Consider the following 24,152-nt stretch of genomic DNA (forward strand, 5'->3'; position numbering starts at 1 on the left):
TCCTGACCTTCGAGGTGAGCAGGTCATGGGGGAGGGGAACATGTGCAGAGCTGCTTAAAGCTCGAGTCATGCGTCTGGAGGAAAGCCATTCCAAACAGACGCCTAATCTCAACAAAAGAGGATGCAGTTTACACCAAATAGAGCCAAACGGTACATCCTGATTCTCTGTCACTCACCTGCACAATCCACACACTCACACACCACCCCCTGCCCTTTCCATGACATCGCTGCTCTCCTGACAAAGCCCAACCAGTACAAGGACTCCAGGAGCCAATACATACTTTGTTTTAAGAAAAATGAAGACAGATCTTTCATCACAGTCCTTCCACCTTTATTCGCCCTACGCCAAACCACTCAATCTAAGCAGCAGAGAGCCAGTGGAGTCACCATGACATTCACCAGCCTCTGCTCACCTGTCTTCCATTAAAGTCACCATCAGTGTGACCCTGGCATGACCTCGACCCTCGGCAGTAGCCAACTTCCTTGAAATCTGTCTGGTCCTGTCCCTAAGTTGCTCACCACACTTATTGCACTTGTGTTTCTGCTGGCCTACTCGAAGCCCAGAGCACAGAGATGGATTCTTACTTCTAGAGGATAATTCAGGGAAGTCTCAACACTCATTCCTACTGCCACACAAGACAGCAGCCACACAGGGTAGGGGTGGGGCAGGGGGGAGGCGGCCTCTGATCAGGGTGCTCACCCCTGGAAGGGTCATCTAAGAGGTACCACGTGCAGATGACGAACCAGGCCGGGTGCAAATGCCTAGTTCGTCATGTTCAAATGTCACAGTGTGGAGAAGGCTTTCTATTTTAAAAATAACAATGGAAGATAACAGAAAATAGTTATAATCTCTGCATTTGGAATCTGTTGCTGGAACCACTAACATATGCAATGGTGAACCAAGAGGGAACCCCAGGGAAGGCAGCATTTAGTGGGTCTTCCAAAAACAAATGTCTCATTTCTCAACTGCATAGGAAACATAAAGAAAACTCCTAAGAAAAAAAGCCCATTATTAAAATAAACCTTCACATTCTACATTATCAAAGTCTTAAGACATTTTGTGAAAGTGACCTGAAGCAGGAACAAGTTTCCCTCAACGACTACAAACCCTATTACAGAAAACCCCACACCGAAGCCAGGATGGGGATTGTCTCCAGTAAGAATGCCGCCTTACTAACCGAGGCTCAGAAAACCTGAGAACTGTCTGGGTGTCAACAGGAAGCACAGCACAGAGAATGGAGGGGAGCCGGGGCCCGGGGACAGGAAGGGTGGCACAGAGAGTGGAGGGGAGCCGGGGCCCGGGGACAGGAAGGGTGGCACAGAGAGTGGAGGGGAGCTGGGACCCCTGGGGCACCGGGACAGATGGGAAGGCGGGAAGCTCACATCCTTGTCCCCGAGTGTCTCGAGCAGCAACAGCAGGATGGTCTTGAAGTGCTCCTCCCAGACGCCCAGGCTGTCCTCGCGCGTGATCTTGAGCAGCTCCAGCAGCGCGCCCTTACGCTCCTCCACCCGCTCGTTGTGGTTGGACAGCTCCTTCAGGAGGTCTGCCACCAGGTCCGAGTGATCAATGGGCACTTGGGGGACACAAGACATATGCTCAGCCCTGTTGACAGGACCCCGCCCTGCTCTCCAGCCTCTGGGAGGTCCCCACTGGCCCACACCCCGCCCTGTGGCACTGGCCTCACTCCACACCCTCAGCAGGTACCCTCACCAGCTCAATGGTGAAAATAGATGTGGAAAGAGGCATCTAGGACTCAGGGACCAACGGGTAGTGCCTCTACTCGGCTTGACTTTTTTACCCTCCTATTTCAGACAAACAAGAAGAACCCCCCAAAAGCCACTCCTGGACTGTCTTCTTCCCAGCTCCACTCCCTGCACCCGGCCTCAGCCAGGCCCCATCAGGGACACCCTCACTACTCTCAGACCCTCTGAGCGCACAGTTTCCTCAAGGCCCTCCACTACCACATCTGATCCGTCAATATTCATTCCCTGTTCCAGTGTCCAGAGCGTAAACACACATGGATCACAGGGTCCAGGCAACCCATAGACTATCTATTCATAGACTGCAAGGTCTGCCGACATCATGCAGTGTAACTGTCTGTGGGGACTTGACCATGGTCTTCTGTACAGCAGAGGAACATACCCTTTCTCTTTACATGTTCTTTTAAGAGACCTCAATATTCTTAAGTACTCACTTTAAATAGAATGGATGAAACACAAAGACAAACCATTAGAAACCTAAATTTGTACTCTTCTTAAGCTTCTAACCTTCTAAGACTAAAGAACAAACACTAAGGAAGCCGATGTCTTAAAGAACCCTCTCGTTTCTCCCCTGCTATCCCACCTTTTCCTTTAAGCCTTTTAGTATACAGTTGGTGGCTTAACTATAGCCGACATCCTCGTCTTGTCTGTCTTAAATAAGACCGGCAACTGGGTAAGTTAAACACTGTATCAATCCTATAAGTAATGAAGGGAAACGATCCACGACTCCCAGAAAGTGCAAATCCAAGTAAGCCCTCTACTGCTAGCCTCCTGCCCAGCAGACAGCTGGGTAGACTGAGCTGCTCCCCACCAGCAAGCAGCAATCCACAGGCAAGGGGCCACACTCTCACATCCCTGAAGCTACCTGTGCTTTCGGACAGTGCTCCCATCACTGCTTGGCACACGGACAGCCCCGTTTTCTTCCTTTCCTGCTCCCCTCCCCTCCAGTTCAGCGTCCACTGGTAACACAGCCCTCTCCTCTACGTCTGCCACCACAGTGAATCTGCTTCCCCTAAGGGAAAGGGGAAAGGCCTTAAGCCTTGGGGCCTGGGGCTGTCTCTCATTTCTGCGTCCCTAGCAAGCCACATCCTTCTTGACACACAGGAGGCCTTCGCTGAATGCTAACTGCTTAGAATTCTGATTTAAGGTTCTAACTGAAGTCTTCACTCAAAATTGAAAAACAACAAAAATAACAGGCTTGGAAACAGTATACATATATAAAATTTTTAAAAACGAATTAAAATTAATTAAAACATATGAACATGACAGTGAGGTGAAAAAAGGAAAAATTAGGTTCCAAGTAAAATGACTATCCTATCAACACATATGCACTCACTCGTTACTCAATAATGGACACTGGTCTTAACACAAGAGTCAGAAAAACACCCAGAGCAGTTCTGTTCTGTATCAAGTATGTCCTGCTTTGGGCAAGTAACTCTACCTTTCTGAACCTCAGTTTCCTACTTGGCACAATGGGAAGGATCTCTCTATCTCAACAGCCAGCACACAGCCAGCAGGTGCCCAGGGCACATTAGATCCCTTCCCCAACCACAGGACCAGTACCGTGAGAGACCAGCAGGCAGTCTCCTTGCAGGGCTCTGGGACACCTGGCCACAGCCCAGGATGGGGACACACCCACCAGACACCAAATGGTCGGTCTCCCCATTACCTACGCCTGCCCTCACACCACCAGCTGGAGGCCTGATTCTTCACAAAGCCTTCCCCACAGGCCCTCCATGTGCCCCCTGCTCCTGGGCACATGACAGGAGCAAGGCAGGCCTCTGCTCCATCCCACATGCTCTGTGTGCTCGGAGCTGCCCTGCCAGTGGCATCGAGCCGGGAGAGACTCACCATCTCGCAGTTGCTCCATGTCGTCATCAAACACGGCCTCCTTCAGGGCTGTCTTGTCATAGGCGCTGATGGTGTCCGAGTAGGGGTAGGGGCTATAGTCCCGCGCCCGCGGCCCCGGGAAGGCACGAGGGGGCTGGGTGTTGAGGAGGGAGGTCTTGTTGTCCAGAGCCGTCCGGCCTCCTTCCACCACCTCGCTGCCGCCCCGGCCCTCGGTGGCAGGGGAGGCGATGCCGCCGTCACGGGACACCTGGGGCACAGCACACCGTCAGTTCCTTTGTCTTTAAATCTTCACAAGTATTAGCAGAGCCAGAGATTTCTCACCTGAAATCTGGCTGCTGATACAAGTACAGTTGTTAGTGTTTCCATTTGTAAATATCTAACTCCTAAGTGACCTCAAAAAGGACAGAACAGACTTATGTTTTCATCTAACCATTCCTTAGTTCACAAAGAATGTCTGTTTTACTTGGTACTGGATGACTAATTCGACAAATATTTTTGAGATTAGCGCCGTGAACTTCTGAGGAGCCCCTGGAGAAGGCAAGCTGTATACCTGAAACCCCCAGTTCTCAAGGAACCTCAGGTCCCAACACCCCAGCAGAATACTTTTACCACCAATAGGAAGGGTTTTCTCTCACTGACACCCGGACACACCACCATAGATGGGTGCTCCCCTGATGACCCTCTGGAGATCTACAGTGGCCCTGTTACCAAAATGCAGGTCTGTGTGTCTGATGTACAGTGAGGCCAAACAGCAGCAAAATGTTAGGGTCTGGAGCAGAGAAAGGTTTACTGCAGGGCCAAGCAAGGAGACGGGTGGCTCCTGCCTTAAAAACCCCCGAAACTCCCCAAAGCTTTCAGCAAATCTCTTTTCTAGGAAAGATGAGGGAGGGGCGTGGACAGTTATTGCAAACTTGTTGGGGTCAAATCCTTTGATCTTGAGATCAGGTCATGTAATGATGTTCCTGTAAAACTCCACCAAATGAATGTTATTGTTTTTTTTTTTTTTAATTTAATATTTATTCGGCTGCATCGGGTGCTAGTTGTGGCATGCAGGATCTTTAGTTGAAGCACTCTTACTCTTAGTTCCTTGTTCCCTTAGTTCCCTAAGTTCCCTATTCTCTGTTCTGACAAGAAAGGGCGAGGTCCCAAGGCACAACTTTCATCCTCTGAGGTCCAAGTCCTGCTAAGAGGAGACAGAACTCAGCTGGCAGCTCCCTTATGGCCAGGTCCTCAGACTCTGTCCAGCTGTCATCACTGAGGGAGCCAGGTGCCGAGGACCCAACTGGCCCTCAAGCCCCTCAGGTTGCCCAGATGGTGGGGCCCAGGTCCTGCAGAGTGAGTCCTATACAGATGTCCGCTGCCATTAGGTCACAGAGGTGGGGATGGGGAGAGGTTCATGGCCGCCTCAAGCCAGTGGGTGGCCTTGGTGAGGGCTCTGGAGCCCTGCAGGACGCAGTCCCCAGCATGTCCCCTGGGTGCCCCCACTCCCTAGCTCACCTCAAGGCCGGGTGAGCTGGCGGGCCCTGGAGGGGGAAGGCTGGTATCCACTCTCCACCTGCCCATTACCATTCCACTGACCACTGGCTGAATGGGCCACTGAAGGTCATTCACTGATAGTTCCTTGCTTGGGGGAGGGGTCTACTGTAGCACTGACCAATGGCTGAGCGACCATTAGTGGTCTCGCAGAAACTGTTGCCTGGTAATGAGGTACAGGTAGCAGGGCACAGCAAACAGCCATGGGCTAGGGGCTGTGCACGACCCCACTCTTATTACAGTTCTACCACCCGCGAGTCCCCTGATATATTCCCCACAGTGAGGAGATCTCTACCTACAGAGAATTCAGCATCCCTCAGGCAGATAGCTCTTCCCTCATGTGTTTCTGACTCTCAGAGCTGGTCTTTATGCTGGTCAAAGAACAGCTCTTTAATATTTTCTGAACATGTTTTCCTAATATATTCCGAGTTTTGTCTAAAACTAATTAAACCTTTGGTCCCCTGGCCCTTGTGTCATGTTTATGACTGCCTCCATTCTCAGGGGGTCCTTTCTTCTGAGTACCCTGGCCTGTCTGGCACCCTTTACAGGTTAGCAGAGAAAGTGTGGCTGACTGCAGTGGAAAGAGCAAAATGGTCACTTTCCTCAAGTCAGACGTGCGACTACAGAACAGTGGAGGAAACATTTCCAGGCAGCCAGACCGCACTGGTGATTCCTGTGGCAAAATTTTTATTTGTGCTTGTCGATAAGATACATCACTCTCATTTTATGCCTATGCATTTGTGGCTTTTTTTTTTAATTGTAGTAAAAAAACACAAAAACTGTGTGTATGTATATATGACATACATGTCAAATCATTTAAATCAGTTCATTCATAAGTATCTAACTCAGTTACATTAAATACATTCACAATGGTGTGTAAGCATTACCACTATTTCATATTTTGGGCAAAACTTTTTCATCTTACCCAACCAAAACTCTGTACCCATTAAGTAATAATTCCCTGGCCCTTCCAGCCCTGTAGTCTCTGTTCTACTTTCTGTCTCTATGAATTTGACTACTCTAGGGACCTCATGTAAGTGGAATCACACAGTATTTTTGTCTTTCTCTATCTGGCTGATTTCACTTAGCATGATGTTTTCAAGGTCCATTCATGTTCTAACACACACATTGTATTACATTCCTTTTTATGGCTGAACAATACTCTATGCATGTACATATTGCATTTTGTTTATCCATTTATTTGTTGATGGATACTTGGATTGCTTCCACCTTTGTGCTACTATGACTAACATCACTCTGAACACTGGTGCACAAATATTTGTTCAAGCTCTTGCTTTCAATTCCTTTAGATATACACCTGGTAGAACCAATGCTGGGATGCACTGGTTCTTACACACCCTGCCCAAAAGATCTTGTCCTAACATAATTAAGATAAAAAAGAATTTATAAATATATGCATAGAAGACTGAACAGGAGTTTTCTCTTGGTATATGATGTTTCATAGATAATTTTTTTTAAAAATTGTTTTATTTTGGCCGTGCCAGGCCTTAGTTGTGGCATGCGGGGTCTCGATCCCTGACCAGGGATTGAACCCAGGCCCCCTGCATTGGCAGCACAGAGTCTTAGCCACTGTTCCACCAGAGAAGTCCCAGATGATTTTTTTCTCTTTGTAACTCTCTTCTAAAAGTAAAACATACATTATTAATATAATGAAAAAATTATTTATAAAAGGGTTTTAAAAACTTCAGACATTAAAAAAAGAAAGTGAAACTCCTAATACTAATCATGTTTAACAAAAAAATCTAACTTTCTTAACTTGGTACATTATATCAATTTGATACCCTTTTGGCTGGAATGTCCTTCCTGGAAGTTCCCCTCAGATCCCATGACGCCACACTCCCCTCCGCCTGTCTTTGGTCCTTCTTGACTCCTTTTCTTCTTTCCCTTAGTGTTGAGGCTCCTTAGGATTTTGTCCTTCCCTCCACTTGGCTAATTTCACTTGCTTTTCTTTAGTTACCATCAGGCTACTAGTCAATGTCTCTCAAGCCTCCACCATCAGCCCAAATCATGAGCCTCAATGCCAGACTGGTATGTCTGAAAGCCTAATGGCTGTTTGCGTCAACGTTTCATTATGTTCCAAAGGGGTTCGTATGTACCTTTCCCCCACCCCCCATATTATCTCACTGAATTGCAGCAGCACCTCCTCAACAGTCCTTGCCAGAGACTCTGGCTCTTCTATTTCTGCTCATGAGCTACCCAACTCAACTTCCTCTGGAGTCATGTTCCATCTTAGAGTCTCAGCAATCCTTCTAAAATGTATGTGTGACCATGCCACTTCCCTGGTTAAAAAATCCTTCAGCGATTCTACAGTAAACTCCAGAGAAGCCCGTGCAGCTCCTTCTCCCCAATCCAGGGCATGCCCACCATGTCCACTGCCGCCACCCCCCGGGGGACATCCTCCTGTGTCCACCTCCATCCTTCTGCCTCCTCCCAGACTTCTCTAGGACTACGACCTCCTCCTTGACCTGACAAGCAGCTCGCAACATTCATGCTCAGAAGGTGAAATCATCTCCTCTGTAGGTTCATCCTGAGCACACAGACTGGCCCTGACTGTTCCTCCCCCCAGGACAGTTTCCTGCCACTCTGCCTGCCTCCACAGGAGACTGCAGCTCCTGGAGCGCCACGCTGGCGTCGGCTGCAGGCTGACTGTTGTTATCACATCAGAGGAACATAAACATGTCCAGGATAATGGAAGCCAACTGAGAAAAAGGGCATTTAACATTCTTCACAAAGATAGCTGAGGGCTACTGCAATTTCACAAAGTTGCCCTGGGCCTCTTAAAATCATACTATTCTAACTATGAGATAAAAATTATGTTGGGGTTCAGTAATCCCAGTGCTCAGTGTTCAGGACTATCCCTGGATGGACACAGAGGTCCCTACCACTCTGGGTGGTGACTATACACAGCCCTCCCTCTGTCAGCCTGCGGATACTCACAATATCGAAGTCCTTTCTGCCATCTCTTTTAATGGGCTCATTCAGATCCTCTTGGCTTCGAAAACTAAACTTTTCAATGGCTTCTGTCACTCCACGCAAAGAACTATAGATTTCTTCAGAGTTCAGGTTCTCAGTATCATAGTCCAGCATGCTAAAGATCAAAAATATTTTATTTCTTAAATTGAGGCACACGCATAAAATTGTGGTATGGGTAAAAATTACTTCTAATAATTTACAGAATAAGATGCAATTATAGTTTCTTTAGGTGATTTGGAATGATAAGGAGACATCTTTTGTTAGAGCACCACCACTGGACAACTTAATTACACATCTTCCTCGTCAGATCTGGCCCCAAACACACGACATCAGCACTCAATAAGAGCCAGTGCAGTGGGAAAACAGCAACCACGAGAATGCAAGAACTCAAAGAGTGACAATCAGTGATGATGCACGAGGTAATGGATGTGGAAAAATAACTTTCATACCTTGAAGATGGAAAAAAGTAGTTTGGTTGTTACTGGTCTCAAATGTACAAATAAATGAAAAGAAAGCTAGTGTTACAGACAAATTTCAAAGGACCGAAGCACATGACCGCACAAGGCTGGATTTTGCTTACCAGTATCTGAAACCTGTAAAAATGAAACCCCAGAGTAGAGAATGACTCAAAGTCAGATCCACCAATGCACTCCTGACACTCTTCCATCTGACCCAGGAATTTGCTTGCACAACCAAACTTTTCTAGATGCAGACACTGAGAGTTTTACAACAAAAGCAGATCTTATAAAGATGAGTCACACTTCCAGATGAACATTTAAAAGCACTTCAAAAAGCAAGAAATATCTGTCCCTTACAGAAAAGTGACATCAGCTGTTGTCCATTGAGACATCTAGCACAGCAAAACACAGAATAAGGCAAAAATCCTCCTGGTATAATGCAGTGTACAACAGAGTGCCCTTTAGATGTTTGCAAAGTACACTGAGACAGAAGATCCTAAGAACAAAACCATCACCTTCCCTCCCTGCAAATTATTTGGGGGAGCCAAGCTGAAAAACTGTTACTTAAACGTCACTTGTCCCGAGAAAGTATTCAAGAAAAGATCAGATGAGTTGGTCTAATTTAATTTGCACAAAGTCTTGAGTCATAACTGAGAATTGCCAGGGACATTAAAAGAATCCTTGAAAATGAAAGTCGCTCAGTCGTGTTCGACTCTTTGCGACCCCATGGACTGTGTCCATGGAATTCTCCAAGTCAGAATACTGGAGTGGGTAGCCTTTCCCTTCTCCAGGGGATCCTTCCCAACCCAGGGACTGAACCCAGGTCTCCCGCATTGCAGGCGGATTCTTTACCAGCTGAGCCACAAGGGAAGTCCAAAGAGAATCCTTGGCTGTATATAAATAAGCATTCAACGGCATTCATTATTAAGGACTAAAGAACAGCAATCTCTCTGTTCTTCAGAAGAGAAATAACTGAAACCAGTCATCCACTGGTGGGAACCACTCTTCCCCCAAGAGCAATACAGCCAGACCTGTACATTCTGTTAGGGAGAAAGTTTCCTGTAACTTAAACACAAATCATGTTTACCAACCTTCCCCTCAACACACACACTTTTTTGTTGTTGCTGTTGTCTAAGGTTTGGGCAGATGAACAATACTTGAACAGTTCTCACTTGAATTAGCCAGACCTCTACTGGTTGGAAGTTGTAATGACCCGAGTGGTTTCTAAGACTGGATGGGTCCTGTGAGAGCACAAGATCTGAATTTACTCTCTGAGATGAATTTACTGTCTTTGCAACCTTCTGGCCCAGGGAGAACGTATCCTTCTATTCTGATGAATGAAAGAAAACACTCTAACTGTACTTGGAGAGTTCACAAAAACACATGCCAACTCAAAGACTGGCTCTGGCATCAAACAAAAAGAAACGTGAACTTCAACACGTTTACAGTTAAGACTCCATGAACACACTGACAGGAGGCAGAATCAAAAACTTGAACAGAATTCAAGATTTCAACCCCCTCTAAGTTCATACGGTTATCTAAGGCAATATTGCTTTAATGTGAAGGGAGTGTGACTGTAGAGCCCAGGGGCTCCCTGACACCATCCACCCCTCCTTCTAAAACACCACCACACTAGCTCATGTGTGAGCAAAGGCATTTATACATCTGGCCAGTACACTATGTTTTATAAATAAAGACTGACTATGACTTAAACAAAAAAATATGTATGTAAGATGTCAAAAGATGCCTTAAAATACGTTTAACAACAACAATCAAAAAGAATAATACAGCCCATGCAAAAGGAAAAAACATGGGAAGAATGCGGGGATGGACAGGAGGAAGTCTGGGGAACGTTCAGCTTTTAAGGGATGTCACAATATTATTCTCCATGTCGCTTCAGAAGATGTTGGCTTTCACGTAGTTCACCCCATTATTTTTAACCTGAACTTCCTTAAAAATAATTCGTTTCAGTCATATAACTTTAGCATGATAGTAGCCTCTTTTTTAAAGTAGGAAAATAAAGGATTCTGCCAGTTAATGGTCCTCATTCTTACTTTTAGTTAGTAAACCAACTCGGACTTCCAATTTAGGAGAACCTGTGGCACAGCCAACTACAATCTGCAGTGACACTTTGAGACTCACTAGCTTGAGCTTTGAAGTATCTCCTTGGTATGAAGCGGAAACCGTGAGCTCCAGGTGAGAGACAGGATTATTTTCCTCTAAAGGGAAACAGATAAGGCTGCTTTCCTTGCCATTTCATGTTCTGGCAATTGTGTTTTTTCAAGTCAATACCCATGAGCCCTTACTGCGTGAGGAAGAAGGAACCCTCTGTGGATGCTGTCATCAGGGAATCACAGGTGATGTGACCCCTACAAGCAGTACATGTAAGGGGACAGCAAGAGGGATGCAGCAGCTTTACTTAGAAAACACTGGGGAGGTAACTCCCAGTCTGTCACCTGCCCCCACATTCTGTCTTGTTTTAGCTTGGAGGTATAATCTCTTAGGTCAAAGGCCAGGTCTTAGTCATCTATAAACACTGTGATTAGACTCCAGAAAGATTTTCATAGGGTTCTTTAGATTAGGAAAAGTTGCTCGATCGGTCACTATTCACTGACTCGAGGTCTGGCCAGGGCACTCGATACCCAGGCAGAATAAAGTTCTGGACTCACCCTGCTGAGAAGGATGCAGAGCTTAGGTGGGGGTGGAGTGCGTGAGATTGGGTCACCAAGAAAAGAGAAGCTGGGACAGAAGTGTGCCTTCTGAGACGTTCTTCTCTGTCATGTGTAGGAAAGAAATACTAGGTATGAATAAGGACAATTGTTTCTGTTCATGACATCAGTAGGATTTTGGCAGAGAGACAGACAGATTTCCTCTTTCGTAACAGATAGGTTTTCTAAGTGTCAATGTCTCTGGTCCACTCTCTCTCCCTCCAACGTTAACAGAAATTTTAGCCATTTGTGAAGATTAGCTAAAGTACTGGGTACTTGTTTGTGTACCCAAGTGTGAAAGGTGATTCAGAACAGATGTCCTCTGGAGGGCGGTCTTCATGGCTAGATGGGAAGATTGATTGCTGAAGCTTGGTGCCCAGTAACACACACAGGTCAGTATATTGGGAGACAGTCAATAAACTGGTCTTATACTTCGAGGCATGACCAACCTTTAACAAACTGCAGTGACATGCTTTATTTGCACTGAGGATGGCAGCTGCCTCACCGTCCACATGCCCCTGCCCGCCCTTGTGCATCTATACCTCATAACAGGAGCATCTGCACACTTTAGGAGTTACTTTCAGAGCTGCGCAAGTTTCAAAAGGAAAATGTTACAATATTTAGCTGACTTGTTTACTTGTTCACTATGCTGAGGATATAGAGGTAAGAATGTAAATCATCTGTGCAATCTCCAAGGCATTCTAAAGTAACACACCTCTTTTCTGTTTTGTCTTAACCCTGTCCTGTCACAGAGGCAAGACTCATCTCACATAGCATGGAGGAAGCAGGCTGCCCTGTACTCTGCTCATGTATCAGGAGCCAACAGGGAAGGGATTCTCTGATCTTTCGACCTTTATAAAAAGCACCTAAGAGACCCTCAAACAGGTAACTGCAGGAATACATGGACCCTCCGTTCATACCATGGATTCTTCACCTGATCTGTCGCATTCCACTGGCAGACTGTGGGGACCCCACAGCTCTCCTGCTTGGAGCAGCCCCTTTAATGAGCTATAACAGGGAGCGACTTCTTGGGGCTGCCTTTCTGGGTTTCAGTCTTCAGACTATTACCACACGTGGGACAGCAGGAAAGACATCAGCCCACACCACTGAGAGCAGGACCGAGGCCCCAGGTGCAACATGGGAAGGAGCAGGCCCTGGGTGCTGCTCGCCGGGCAGGCCCAGGCAGCCAGCTGGGGACACAGTGCATGGTGCAGGCACCTTTAGGAGGCTGAGCACTGCCCTGGGCTGAGGGCTCACAAGTGAAGATGCTGATGAATGTGGTCAGGTGATGCAACTGTTCCTTGCCCTAGGGGCAAAGTAGGAGCCATCCTCATGAGCTCTGACCGAGGTCACGCACCTGCTCACACTTCTCACCAAGGCTCTACCCTGCTGGTCTCGGCCGGAGGCGGCGGAGAGGCTTCCCCAGAGACCTGAGACGACCTTGGAAGTGCAATAATATTGTGACACCTCAGACAAGTGGGACAAGTGGCTTGTTACCTGGGAGAGTAAGAGCGCCTGAGAGTCTTGTGGGAGGGAGCGGTGGGGATGGAGTTAGGCTGAGGAAAGGGAGGTGGGTGCCTCGACAGCCCATCGGCACTGCAACCCCATAACCGACTGCAGTGATCAGAAGAGGAGAGTCAGAAAGAGACACAGAACAGGCACAGGGGGCAGGGAGGCACTATATTCTACGTGTCCTACAGTCTCATCGCTTTTGGACAAGGTTCTACCCAAATTCACACTTCACCATTCAGAGGAAAAGGACCAACTTTATTTTACAATTTGGTCCTCCATCAAGACTGCTCATTCCTTCTCCATTCAGTCCTGTATTTACATTTTTAAATCACATGAGATGCCAAGTATACAGGAGTGTGTGTGTGTGTGTGTGTGTGTGTGTGTGTAAAGGAAATTACAAGTGCTTACATGCAAAAAAAACACACAGATGTTTACTTTCAGATAACGCAATCAGTTATTTTAGAAGGAACCCAAAGAGGAATTATGGGCCTGAATCAAATGGGACCAAGTGAACAACAGCAGAAAGTCTCAGAGAAGGTACCACCCACCAGAACACTCAGGCAAGGAACAACATGCTCCTCCACCGGGACTCTCAGATGGGGTCCAGAGGTGCCATGAGTAACTTCCTCCTGAGAGAACAGCACCATGAGAGGATGGGGGAGCACAACCCACTGGCTGGTTCAGACAGGAGGGATAGAAAACCTAAGCCCCTTGCTCATGTGACCTGATACGAAGTTTAAAGTGCATCTGAGCACAGGCACTCCTCACCTGGCAAGTGATGGGCATGCAGAGGCCCCGCCTGAGTTCTAGCATCTGGTGCAATTCAATAGACCCAGGAACATGGGAACGGTGTAAACTGAGCTGCCTGTAGATGTTATAGGAGGCCACGGGGTAGGGGCCACAGGACTAGGGCAGCATTCTTGCAGAGCAGGACACCCGCCCTGGCACTTATCACAGTTCAGGAGCAGTGGTCCACGGCTCGTATCCAGCTGAGGACAGTGGTGGCCCCACATGTCATAAGGAAACCAAGGTGTGGAGAGAGTGGCCACTGCAGCACAGAAGGGCCCTAAAGGCATCCTCCAGGCCACGTGCTGAGTCAGGGACACAAGAAGACACAGACGACCACCTCAAGCTGGAGCTCTGGCCATAAGGTTGTATCAAGCAGATGCCCCAGCACCTCAATGTGGGAGGGCGTCTCCAGGCTGATCCTCACTTTGAGTCGGTGCACACTCCTGATCATCTGATGGAGTGAGTGTAAAATCTGCCTAAAATAACCTCTTATTGCTGGTTACCAGATGTTAGCTACTTAGCATCCTAAGGCATGTTCACTGAGAACGCAGAGCAGACTCAAGTGAGGACAGCCACGTGCTTTTTCTATCTTAAAGGGAACAGACTTCATGTAATTGCTGAAGCCCCTAGCAACTCTGTTTTTCATTTAACATCAATCCCACTAAATTGAGCTAAAATGTAAACATATATTTAATTATGGAACACTTCAGAACATAAGTCTTCTCTCCAAAGACCCAGGTGTGTCTGTTTGCTCACTGGGAATAAACAATAATTCTTCCTTCTCACAGAAAAGGATTACCGATGTATGGAATTGCCACAGAAGGTTGACCTGTTAGCTGTGGCTTCTCTAATGTTACCAGGTTAATAAAAATGACTTTCTCACTAGCAGTTTAAAAAAAAACACAACTCAAATTAAACGTGTCATCATGTTAGACTATCTTCTTATTAGCATCATAATCTGAGGGTAGAACTTTTGGGCTTAAAAAAAAAAAAGTTCATTTTGATACTCAAAATTGGCTTAAAAATGAAGAACCGGCAAGAACTGTTCCCTTTAAGAACAAAAAACTAACATCAAATGGTCAAGATAATTCAAAAGAATAGCAGAATAGAAAAATACATGTTTCAAGAGCACTACTCAAAAAAATAACCAAGATTTGTATCTGGTGGAATTTGTCCATTGCCTACTTACAATGTGGTGACCTAATACATTCTCCTAATTAGTGCAAGAGTTCATTTCTTTCATAAATTTCCTGGTAGAAAGTATGCAGCTTATTTGAATATTTCCTATGATATGATGACATGAGGCAGCTTTTTCTACTTCTGGACAGTTTTAGCTGTGAGAAAAATTATTTTTCCCGTTGAGTTCAAGTTGGCTCAGGCCATTCTGGCTAGTTACACAGTGATTGGGGCATATTCTGCTTAAAAAGAAAGAAAGAAACTACATAACTAAGTAATTTCTTAAAGAACAATTTGTTGGTAAGAAAATATTGCAGCCTCACTTGGACTTTTTAATACTGAAAAAAAACTTCTTATTTCTTACACTCACCTGGTAACCCTACCAGTAAAAATTTAGATCAGGCTAGTTAAGAATGAATGGTGACCTGGAAAAATAAATTAGAATTTAAAAATAATTTTGAGATCCATGAAGTTTAAAAATACCTAGTCAGTTCTTAGCTCTCATGGCTTATACTAGCAGCCTCCTCAATCTTTCACTTAAACTATCAGCACATATAATAACAAAATACTTAATCTGAAATTTACCCTTTATTACCTAAAGAATGTGCAATCTTATTAGTGAAATAACTAAAAAATAAGTATGAACCGTGTATTATGGAAGAACAGATTTGTCAATGTTTCAGAAGTATTACTTCTAAACAAAAGCAACAATTTATAGAGAATACAGGTTTTCCACAAATTCTCTCCTACCAAGGAAGAGAATTCTATGATTTTACTGCCAACACTAGGGTCATTTAAGACAAACCATTTATTTAGATACAGATAAAAAGTTGGCTGAGTCTCAGTCACACTTGGGAAAAGTCAGACATGTTTTCATTACTTTCTGGTCTCAACTGTCTAATTAGATTAGCCTGCTGAAATCATGACCACACAGACCAAATTTGGAAACACAATGTTACTTCAGTCTACCTAAATACAGTGCCAGGGGGACCTTAGGCAATATAAACACTGAGATACTATAAGTATACAAAATATTTCGCTTCTCCAAGAGAAAAATACAAATCTGACATTTTCTAAAATATTTATATGATAACTTGAGAAACTGAACAGAACTTCAGTAGTAAGGACAGCAGAGTTTGGAAGACTCTCGAGCATTAAAAAAATCTAAACTGAAAGGCACTTTCATATTGTTATTTTCCAACTAAAGAGGTAACTTTTAAAGGGGGATGGTATACTTATAAGATTTTTCTCTAATTTTAAGATCCTGGCGTCAGTAACCCAAAGTCCTAATGTCTTGAAACAAACACACATGTATGACCCTTCCATGTCCAGGTACTGGCTCTTTCCTAAAAACTGCAGCCTACAGGGTCACCATGAATGAGACCATGAGAAACTTCAACACAGTCCAGGAAGTCACAAGAGCCATCACACAGAGACTTCTAAAGGCTCTGGTCAGATGGAAATGTTATCTAAATATCTTGAGGCAAAGTATCTTCTCAAGTCACTGCCTCAGACTCTGTAAGGCCGATGTTCACCTGGCTGGCCCCAACAGGAATCTGAAAATGTTGATCCATTTTTAGTTCTCAGGCTCTCAATCTCTCCTCAGAGCAGCATTCTGCTTCAACCATGAGCCTGGAATGAAAGCAACCATGCTTGGGACGGCCACTTGGCTGGAAACTACCCCAGACTCGGTGTGGACAATTATAAAGGATTTTACTTAGATAGTCAAATACCTTCAGGTGCTGCTATTGCTCACACAATAGCTAAAGAGTTTCTATGTTAAACAGGACTAAATACAACTTTTGGTTTTAAAATTTTTAAGGTACTAGAGAGTGTTTAGAGCTAGAAGAATTCTCAGAGACCATTCAGCAGAAATTGCTCATTTTGCCACAGAAGTTAACTGCTTTGCTCAAAATCACACAGTTAAGACTAGGACCTGTGGACTCCAGGTACCCCATACACTTTTTGGTATTAAGCTCAGTCTATAATCTGGAAATTAGCTAGAAGAGACATGGGGGTGCTTTAGTGTCTTCACTGCTGTTGAAATGGCTTTACCTTGGAGACAGGCCACCATGGGAGCAGTTGGTGGGTGAGGTCAGGGGGCTGGTCCGGCTGCTGGGGTGTCGGGAGGGAGTCCGGCCAATGGTGTTGCTTGGAGAGCCCTGAGTGAAGGCAGAAGAGCTCCGTCACACAAGAGAGAAATATAGAACACAGTTCCACTTTCCCCCTGGCCTTGGAACCCACATGTAAATGGCAGATTTTGCATAGGATCAAGGTGATTTTTTTGCAGAATCGTAAGTTCATTTTTTAAGTGCACATGAACCGAAAATCGGTAACTGTTCCATAGGCAATCCTGAAGTTGAGTGACTGCTGTCAGCTGTACTAGAGTAATGTGATACAATCCAGCATTTGCATCTTTACAGAGTGAAAAAAAACTAAGTTCCTCAATAACTGCCTGAATGACTTCATAGACGTTTAACTAAACAACCTGACTTGAGAGAAAGGCCATGTTTAAATACCAGATTCATTCACTGGGAATACAGCAGGATCAGACATGGCCTCCACACTCTGGATGCCAACGATCTACTGCAAGAGAACAGGAAAACTGGCTATTCCATTAGAGCAGGTTCTAGATGAGGAGTAAGTGGCGGTTACCAACTGCGACCAAAGCACTCACCACACTGGTGTTACTGGAATTCTTGAGGTGGTTATGCAGGAGTTTGGTGGCACCATCCTGGAATGTTTTTGGCAAGGCACCAAGTAACATGGTAAATTCAGGAGTGTTCAATTCAAACAGAGAGATGAGCACAATTTGTGCTGCCTAGAAACAGAAGAGATGATTAATTTGTGTTACGCGCAATTGCCTATCTTGGTCAAAATGCTCATTAAAATTGTTTTTTATTTATTTTGGCCAAGCCACATGACTTGCAGGATCTTATAATAGTTCCCCAACCAGGGACTGAATCCAGGTCCTTGGCAGCGAAAGCTCTGAGTCCTAACCACTGGATCACCAGGGAAGTTCTAAAATTATTTTTAAAACAAAAACTGTTTTGTATGAGTAAATAATAACATCTGTGCCACACACAAAAAAAACAAAAGCAAAAAGCACCTTGTGCCACGCACAAAAAAAACAAAAGCAAAAAGCACTTAGAGAAAACACTACCATCAATTATAAATAGCCTAATTTTGATATGGAAAATAAGCCCTGGTTTCACTGAACACACTGGCCTCAGATTTCCACAGCATGTTAACAATAAACTCCTGCAACTTCTCTGTTTTCAGGACTAGGGTCAAACAATCAAAAAATCTGAAAAGGCTTAAGATTGTTCACCCTAGTAAGTCAGAATCAGATGAAGGCTCCCAGTATACCCTGCAAAGAACAAGTTTCTAAACAAGCCTCCACTGCTTTGTCTTATAAAACTACTTTTCCCAGTGACTAAGAAAAACTAGAAGAAAAGACAGTTCAGGTACATCTGAAAACTCCTACTTTTACATCTGTGCATTGAGGACAGAGACAGTCTTTGCTGAGCAAACAAGATTTACTCCTCTGCCTTTTGGAAACCGTTCTACTTTTCTTTACTACAGACAACACATGCAGGATGACTCATGGTTGCTAGCAGCCATGTGAGGAAGAGCAAGCAGCTAGAGCAACAGCAGTCAAGTGGGACCCTGGCTTCCCTAATAGGTTATGTGTCTGCTATTAGCTTAATGGCTGCGGAATTAGTCACAAGGGTTTTGACTTGGAAAAACTATGCCAAAAGAAAACTTTAGGAAGTACTAACTGGCATTTCTTACAATTTTCTAAGAGTCAAAAGAAAGGAAAATGCTTTATGAAAATCTTTTAATAATTTATATTTCTAAAGATTGTAATATTTAGGATTGAAGCAATTATTCTAAATATTTTTCCACTATATAGAATATTACATAAAAACATGACTGCTGAGAAATTTTTTGCAAATAAACACCAAAAAAAATTTCAATGATTTTATAATGTTAAAATTAATTTTAGGTCCAGTTAAGACAACGCTACTATTTTGTGCCTGAAAAAGGAAAAGAAAATCCAAATACCCATACACATTTAACCAAAATTAAAAATTACAAATCAGTAGAATAACATTTTTTACACAATTGAAAATTTTCTTTTATAATGTCCTTAAGCACAGCATTGTGCAAAAGCATCTTACTTCTTCTCTTGACTTCTAAACATGGTCCTTTATATCCTTTCCATTAAAATTAAATTGTAAGGGCCAGTGTCCTTTTATGACACAGGCAAAAAATATTATTATTGATTGAATTGAAATAAACATTTCTGCATTATTGAAACAGCTTTAACAAACCATTATCTGAAGAACTCCATTTCACCATCAACTTAATGTACTGTTAATATGATTTGTATAAAAGCAAATTCCCCAAATCATGCAAAGTAACCTTGCGTTAAAAAGTCTTACTGATGTTAGGGAAAAAAATGCATGCAGAAAACACTGCACTTCAAAGAGAAGCAAAGAAGCAGACTTGAGTTTTGGCAGGGAAAAATCAAGATCACCAATTTAATTAAGAAAGTTTAGGCACTTATTTTTTTGTTGACTGCAAATGGCATTAGAAAACTATAAAATGCATCATTACATTTTTTAATAGTATGTTTTTACGTGGAATGGGCCACTCTCTTTAGACCGAATTTCTCCCCAGAATGACAAGATAAAACTTACTTGGGGTTTTTCACAAAGCAAATTATGAAACTGGTGGAGTCTTTTAGGAAAAAGAGGGCTGCAAGGTGACAGGCCCAGAAACTGTGCTAACTCATGGCTACTTAACATTAGTGCCTTCCGTCATATGGGAAAAGAAAGCGAAGCAGACTTCAACTTCTACCCACTGAAGAGCCTTCCCTCAATAACCTAAAGGTGAATTTCCATGAGAAATCAAGTAGAAAGACAGGGAATTCTGAAAATAATTCGTTGGACAGATGGTATACGGTTTTATACACATAAAATGAATATAATTTATTTTTGTACTTTCCAAAATATAAATTGTAAATGATTTCATACAGCTTTCAAAAGTAACCTTTTGGCTTAAAGCTGTTTTCAAAGTAAAATCTTTTTTCTGGGATCCACGCTCCAGAAATGGTTAGAAAGTATCATTTAAATATGTTATTTTTAAAAGATTCACATCAAAGTTCTAAAAGAAATGAAACTCTTATGATCCTAAAATATTTTACCTACAACTCTGTATCAGTGAGGAGTCAGAATACCAGAATACTCAGGCAAGGATAAAAACTGGGTTATATTTATCATCACCATCAATATACTCCTCATTGCAGGAATAATTCCAAATATGGGGATGGGTTGGAGAAATTTGGGGCTTCCCTGATAGCTCAGTTGGTAAAGAATCCGCCCGCAATGCAGGAGAACTGGGTTTGACCCCTCAGTTGGGAAGATCCCCTGGAGAAGGGAAAGGGTACCCACTCCAGTATTCTGGCCTGGAGAATTCCATGGAGAAACTCATTTTAAACAGCCTGTGCCAGAGCTCATGATCAATAATGAGTCAAAAGCCAGAGGGTGTCATTGCTGTGCCTGTTCCATCTTTGAGCCCTTGCCCCATGAGAGGAAGGACCATTAAAAAGCCAGACCAGAAACTCTGCTGCTGATGTTTTCTAACAGGTAACTCTTGGGGCCACGTGTCTGAAAGATCACATGGTGACCTAAAAGGAAATGGCTCCCACAGAAGAACTTAGATGGTGAAGGTAAAAGGGTCTCCAAATCCTACTGCTAGTTGTCTGAAAAGAACCTGCAGGGTTATCAACGGCCTGTACCTCACAGAAGAAAAGGATTCTTCCAGAGAAGAGATCAATAAAACTTTGACAAATTCTTTGGTGTTGGCATTAATTAGGGAACCTTAAAATTTGAGAGGAAAGGGAGTTTTCTAATTAATTAAACTCTATTACTGCTCACTTCAGAGTATGATTCAAACTGCTTTAGAAAAATCACTAAAGAGACGGTATTTCAAAACCTTCCAACATTTTAAATTCAGCATCTCTCCTTTGCTATTGTGTTAAACTATGGTAGAAGTCTGTCTGCAATATGGCTATTTCTTTGGGAAGGCAATTAATTATAAAACACACCAAAACACAATACTTATACAGGCACGTGCACACATGCGCGCACACATGTACATTCTCTCTTACATAGTATTATGTTAACTTTAGGTTTTTCCAAAATCTTCTCAGTGTCTTCACAAGTGTAATCAAGATTAATAATCTAAATGCAAACAGTGACGTGTCTTTTGGCAAATTAGTATATAGTTTCAAATCTACCTGTTTACAATTTTCTTCCAAGTTTCCTTCTCCAGGCCCAGAGCAGGTCGAGGCCGCCCTTATGGGTAAATCTTCCCCTACTCGACTACGCTGAAGCAGGATGGACAGACAGGAGAGGGGCAGGGTTTAATCAGAGGCAAGAAGCACACACTCAAAACCATGGCTATTGATAAGCTTCCAAGTGTTTGGCTTAGTTTCTAAAATGTGTATACATATATATATAAGAAAGAGAGAGAGATTGTACAATCTAAAAGTCTATGAATAGTAATAGAACAGTAGCAGGATTCTTAAGAATAATATCAGTAACTACCAGTTTTAAACCTCAATCATCCCCTAAGTCCTTCATAATCACAACCCCTCCTGGAAGTAGGGCTCTTGCAAAGAGATTAAAGTGAGACTTGAGCAAGGCAGTCACAATTCAGCTAAGATTCAAATCTCATTCAATGGTATTAAAACTCTGAGCTTGTAGATTAGGACAGCTGCCTATCTATAATCAGAGATTTACATTTTTTTCAACTAGCAACGCCAAATTTCGAAAGCTGTTTATATACTTCTCCTGCTCCAGGCAACAGCATCTTCATCATTTTCAGTTTTCTATGTCATGCCATTATTTCCTGCATTTCTCAAAACAACCTTTGGGGGCCAAACCTGTTAGTTCATTTGACAAAGCCAGTGCTCAATGTTAGAGAATCACATAAGGAAACACACAGGGATTCTGAGCCTGAAAATATAAACATACCATTAAAAATTCTATTGTCATTACTGCATTCCTTTTGACTTAACAGGGAAAGAGAAATATCCCTAATGCTGGAAAAATGTGAAGCAGCAGCAAACCAAAGCAACCTTCAAACAGTTACAGCTTAAACTACAAAAAACAAAGCAGTATTTATCTAGGTTTTTATATGCTCTATTGTAATTGGTCCTCCCAATAGTGACTAAAGCAAGTATCATTATTCCTATTTTATGGATTTTAAACAAGAATTCAGAGGCTAAAAAGCCTCTAAAAAGCAGTAGAGGCAGAAGTCAATAGAGGTCAAACTCTAGAATCTACTTTCTTCTGTGAATATATTGTATTATCTTAACACAAACACAGTGTATTAAGAAAGGTCTAGTGTACCTCTGTATAGTTTGGGCAACACAACTATCAGGACTCTCAGAGTCAAAAAATGGAAACAGTTACTTCAGGAATAAAGCAGGCCAGTTAAGAGTCTGGGTGGGGTTTTCCCACTGAGTCCAAGTCCGTCTTGGCCAGGGAAGCACACCTCGCTGATGACAGGCTTGTGCTTCAGTTTTGCTTGTGCTTCTTCCCTTCTTAACATCTTATAAACACCCATCTCTCTCCAATACAAAACTCCCCAGAACACTGACATAAAAGGGAAAACAAAACATTAAAAATGCTTAAGTCAGTAAAGCAGAGTTGTATCAGCTTAAACTGATTCTAATTTACTTTCCTAAATACGAGATGCAGAGAACAAGTTACACCACCTGCAAATTTCCCAAGTATTGGCTGTATACAATTAATATTGTCTGATGATACAGTCAGTATGAGAGTTTACTGCATTGATTCCAGACTGTAGGGTGCTTCTAGTATTTAGAAGGTAACACCTCACTCTAATCAGAACAGGAGAACTTGGTTCATAATCAGAAAGTGCTTTTAAGTCACCAAGATGTCCTAGTACTTGATACATTCTGTAAATGGCAGCTGAGTCAAAACATACTTCTACTTTAAAGAGATAAGTAAGCATATCTTTAGAGCATTAAATTATCCAGATAAAAATGGTGCCTGTTTTCTTTCTTTAGAGCTTTAAAATAATAAAGACAATTTTAATCTTAGCATAGAGTGATATATACCATATCACAATTTCTAAGTATTTTAACTTATTTAGGCACGACATTCATTTAGACAATCTTTCAAATACATCTCAAGTTCTTGGATAAGGCAGTTGGATCACTTACAACAGCATCTATACCTGTATGAAATATGCAGTGCATGGAACATCAAAACAGAGCATCTAAATAGAAGTAGCTCTAACTCCAGGAAGGATTAATCTGCAGTGCCTTAATGCACAGTTTGTGAGAGGCAGCTATGGGGCAAAGGAACACACATTTGAATATTGTGCTTTAACAAGCCTATTTAAATCAAGTAACAGCACTTTACTAGCAAGGGCTGGATGGATACAACTTAAAGCCAAACAATCTAATCCACAGATATCTTGGATGATTAAAAAGCAGGATGCATCTGCTAAACTGAACCCCAACACAAATGTGTGGTTAGGTAAAAAAGTGCCCTATTTAAGTAAGAGCTAACGAATTACCAAATAACTAACCATGGAAGATTTATGCCAACCCACTGAAAAGGAGACCAAAGCCTTGGGTGGCAGAACACTAAGGTGGACTCCACGATTCCAGCCTCCTGGTGAGTAAGCCCTGCACAATCCCCTCTCCTAAGGTGAGTGATGAACACCATTCCCGCAATTACGTTACAAGGAAGAAGGGATTTTGCAGGTACAATTAGTCCCTCCCTAATCAGCTGATTTTTGGTTAAAGGGCAGATTATCCTCGGTGGATCTGACCTAATCAGGTGAGCCATTGCAAGCAGTCACAGAAATTAACATGAGAATCTCCTGCTGGCTTCTTTATAATTTATCTTTTGTTCTTAAAGAATAATTTTGTTGAACAGAGAATTCTTAGCTGACTTTTCTTTGCTTTTAGCACCATTAAAGCCAATAGGCTGCCTCTGTTCTCCAAGGTTTCAGGTGAGAAAGCAGCTGTTTGTCTTACTGAGGATCCGGGCTATGCTGAGCTGCTTCCCTGGGCTGCTCCCATGAGCCTGTGTTTCATTTCCAGCAGTTTGATTATGTCTAGGTGTGAATCTCTTTTTTTCTTTTTTTTAAAGTTTACTTGGATTTGGTTAAGCTTCTTAGATGTGCAGATTAATGTTTTCCATAAAATTTAGGAAATTTTAGGGCATTATGTCTTCTCCTGCTGGCTTTGCAGAAGTAAATTACCAGAGCTGTGACCACCGCCTGCTAACAGCGGGCAAAAAAACAGGTACCAAAGTCC

The 24,152-nt window shown here is 43.2% G+C and overlaps 1 protein-coding gene across 50 annotated transcripts in view; it reads right to left on the bottom strand.

Moving 5' to 3' along the window:
- Positions 1 to 24,152, bottom strand: part of CLASP1 (cytoplasmic linker associated protein 1) — a 274,282-nt gene that overhangs the window by 24,449 nt on the left and 225,681 nt on the right. For 44 of the 50 annotated variants that reach the window (XM_081576019.1, XM_081576021.1, XM_081576032.1 and 41 more), the window contains 5 exons: positions 17,460 to 17,603; positions 16,838 to 16,944; positions 8,104 to 8,254; positions 3,613 to 3,859; positions 1,384 to 1,574 (listed from right to left, as the gene is read on the bottom strand). In XM_081576019.1, the coding sequence (XP_081432145.1) occupies positions 1,384 to 1,574; positions 3,613 to 3,859; positions 8,104 to 8,254; positions 16,838 to 16,944; positions 17,460 to 17,603 (840 nt within the window). Of the gene's footprint in view, positions 1 to 1,383; positions 1,575 to 3,612; positions 3,860 to 8,103; positions 8,255 to 16,837; positions 16,945 to 17,459; positions 17,604 to 21,089; positions 21,180 to 24,152 lie in introns of all 50 variants that reach the window. The other 6 variants (XM_081576016.1, XM_081576015.1, XM_081576033.1 and 3 more) reach the window with 1 other exon arrangement.

Source organism: Giraffa tippelskirchi, chromosome 3 (assembly GCF_054371585.1).
Source record: "Giraffa tippelskirchi isolate mGirTip1 chromosome 3, T2T-mGirTip1v1.2.pri, whole genome shotgun sequence".
Lineage (NCBI taxonomy): Eukaryota > Metazoa > Chordata > Mammalia > Artiodactyla > Giraffidae > Giraffa > Giraffa tippelskirchi.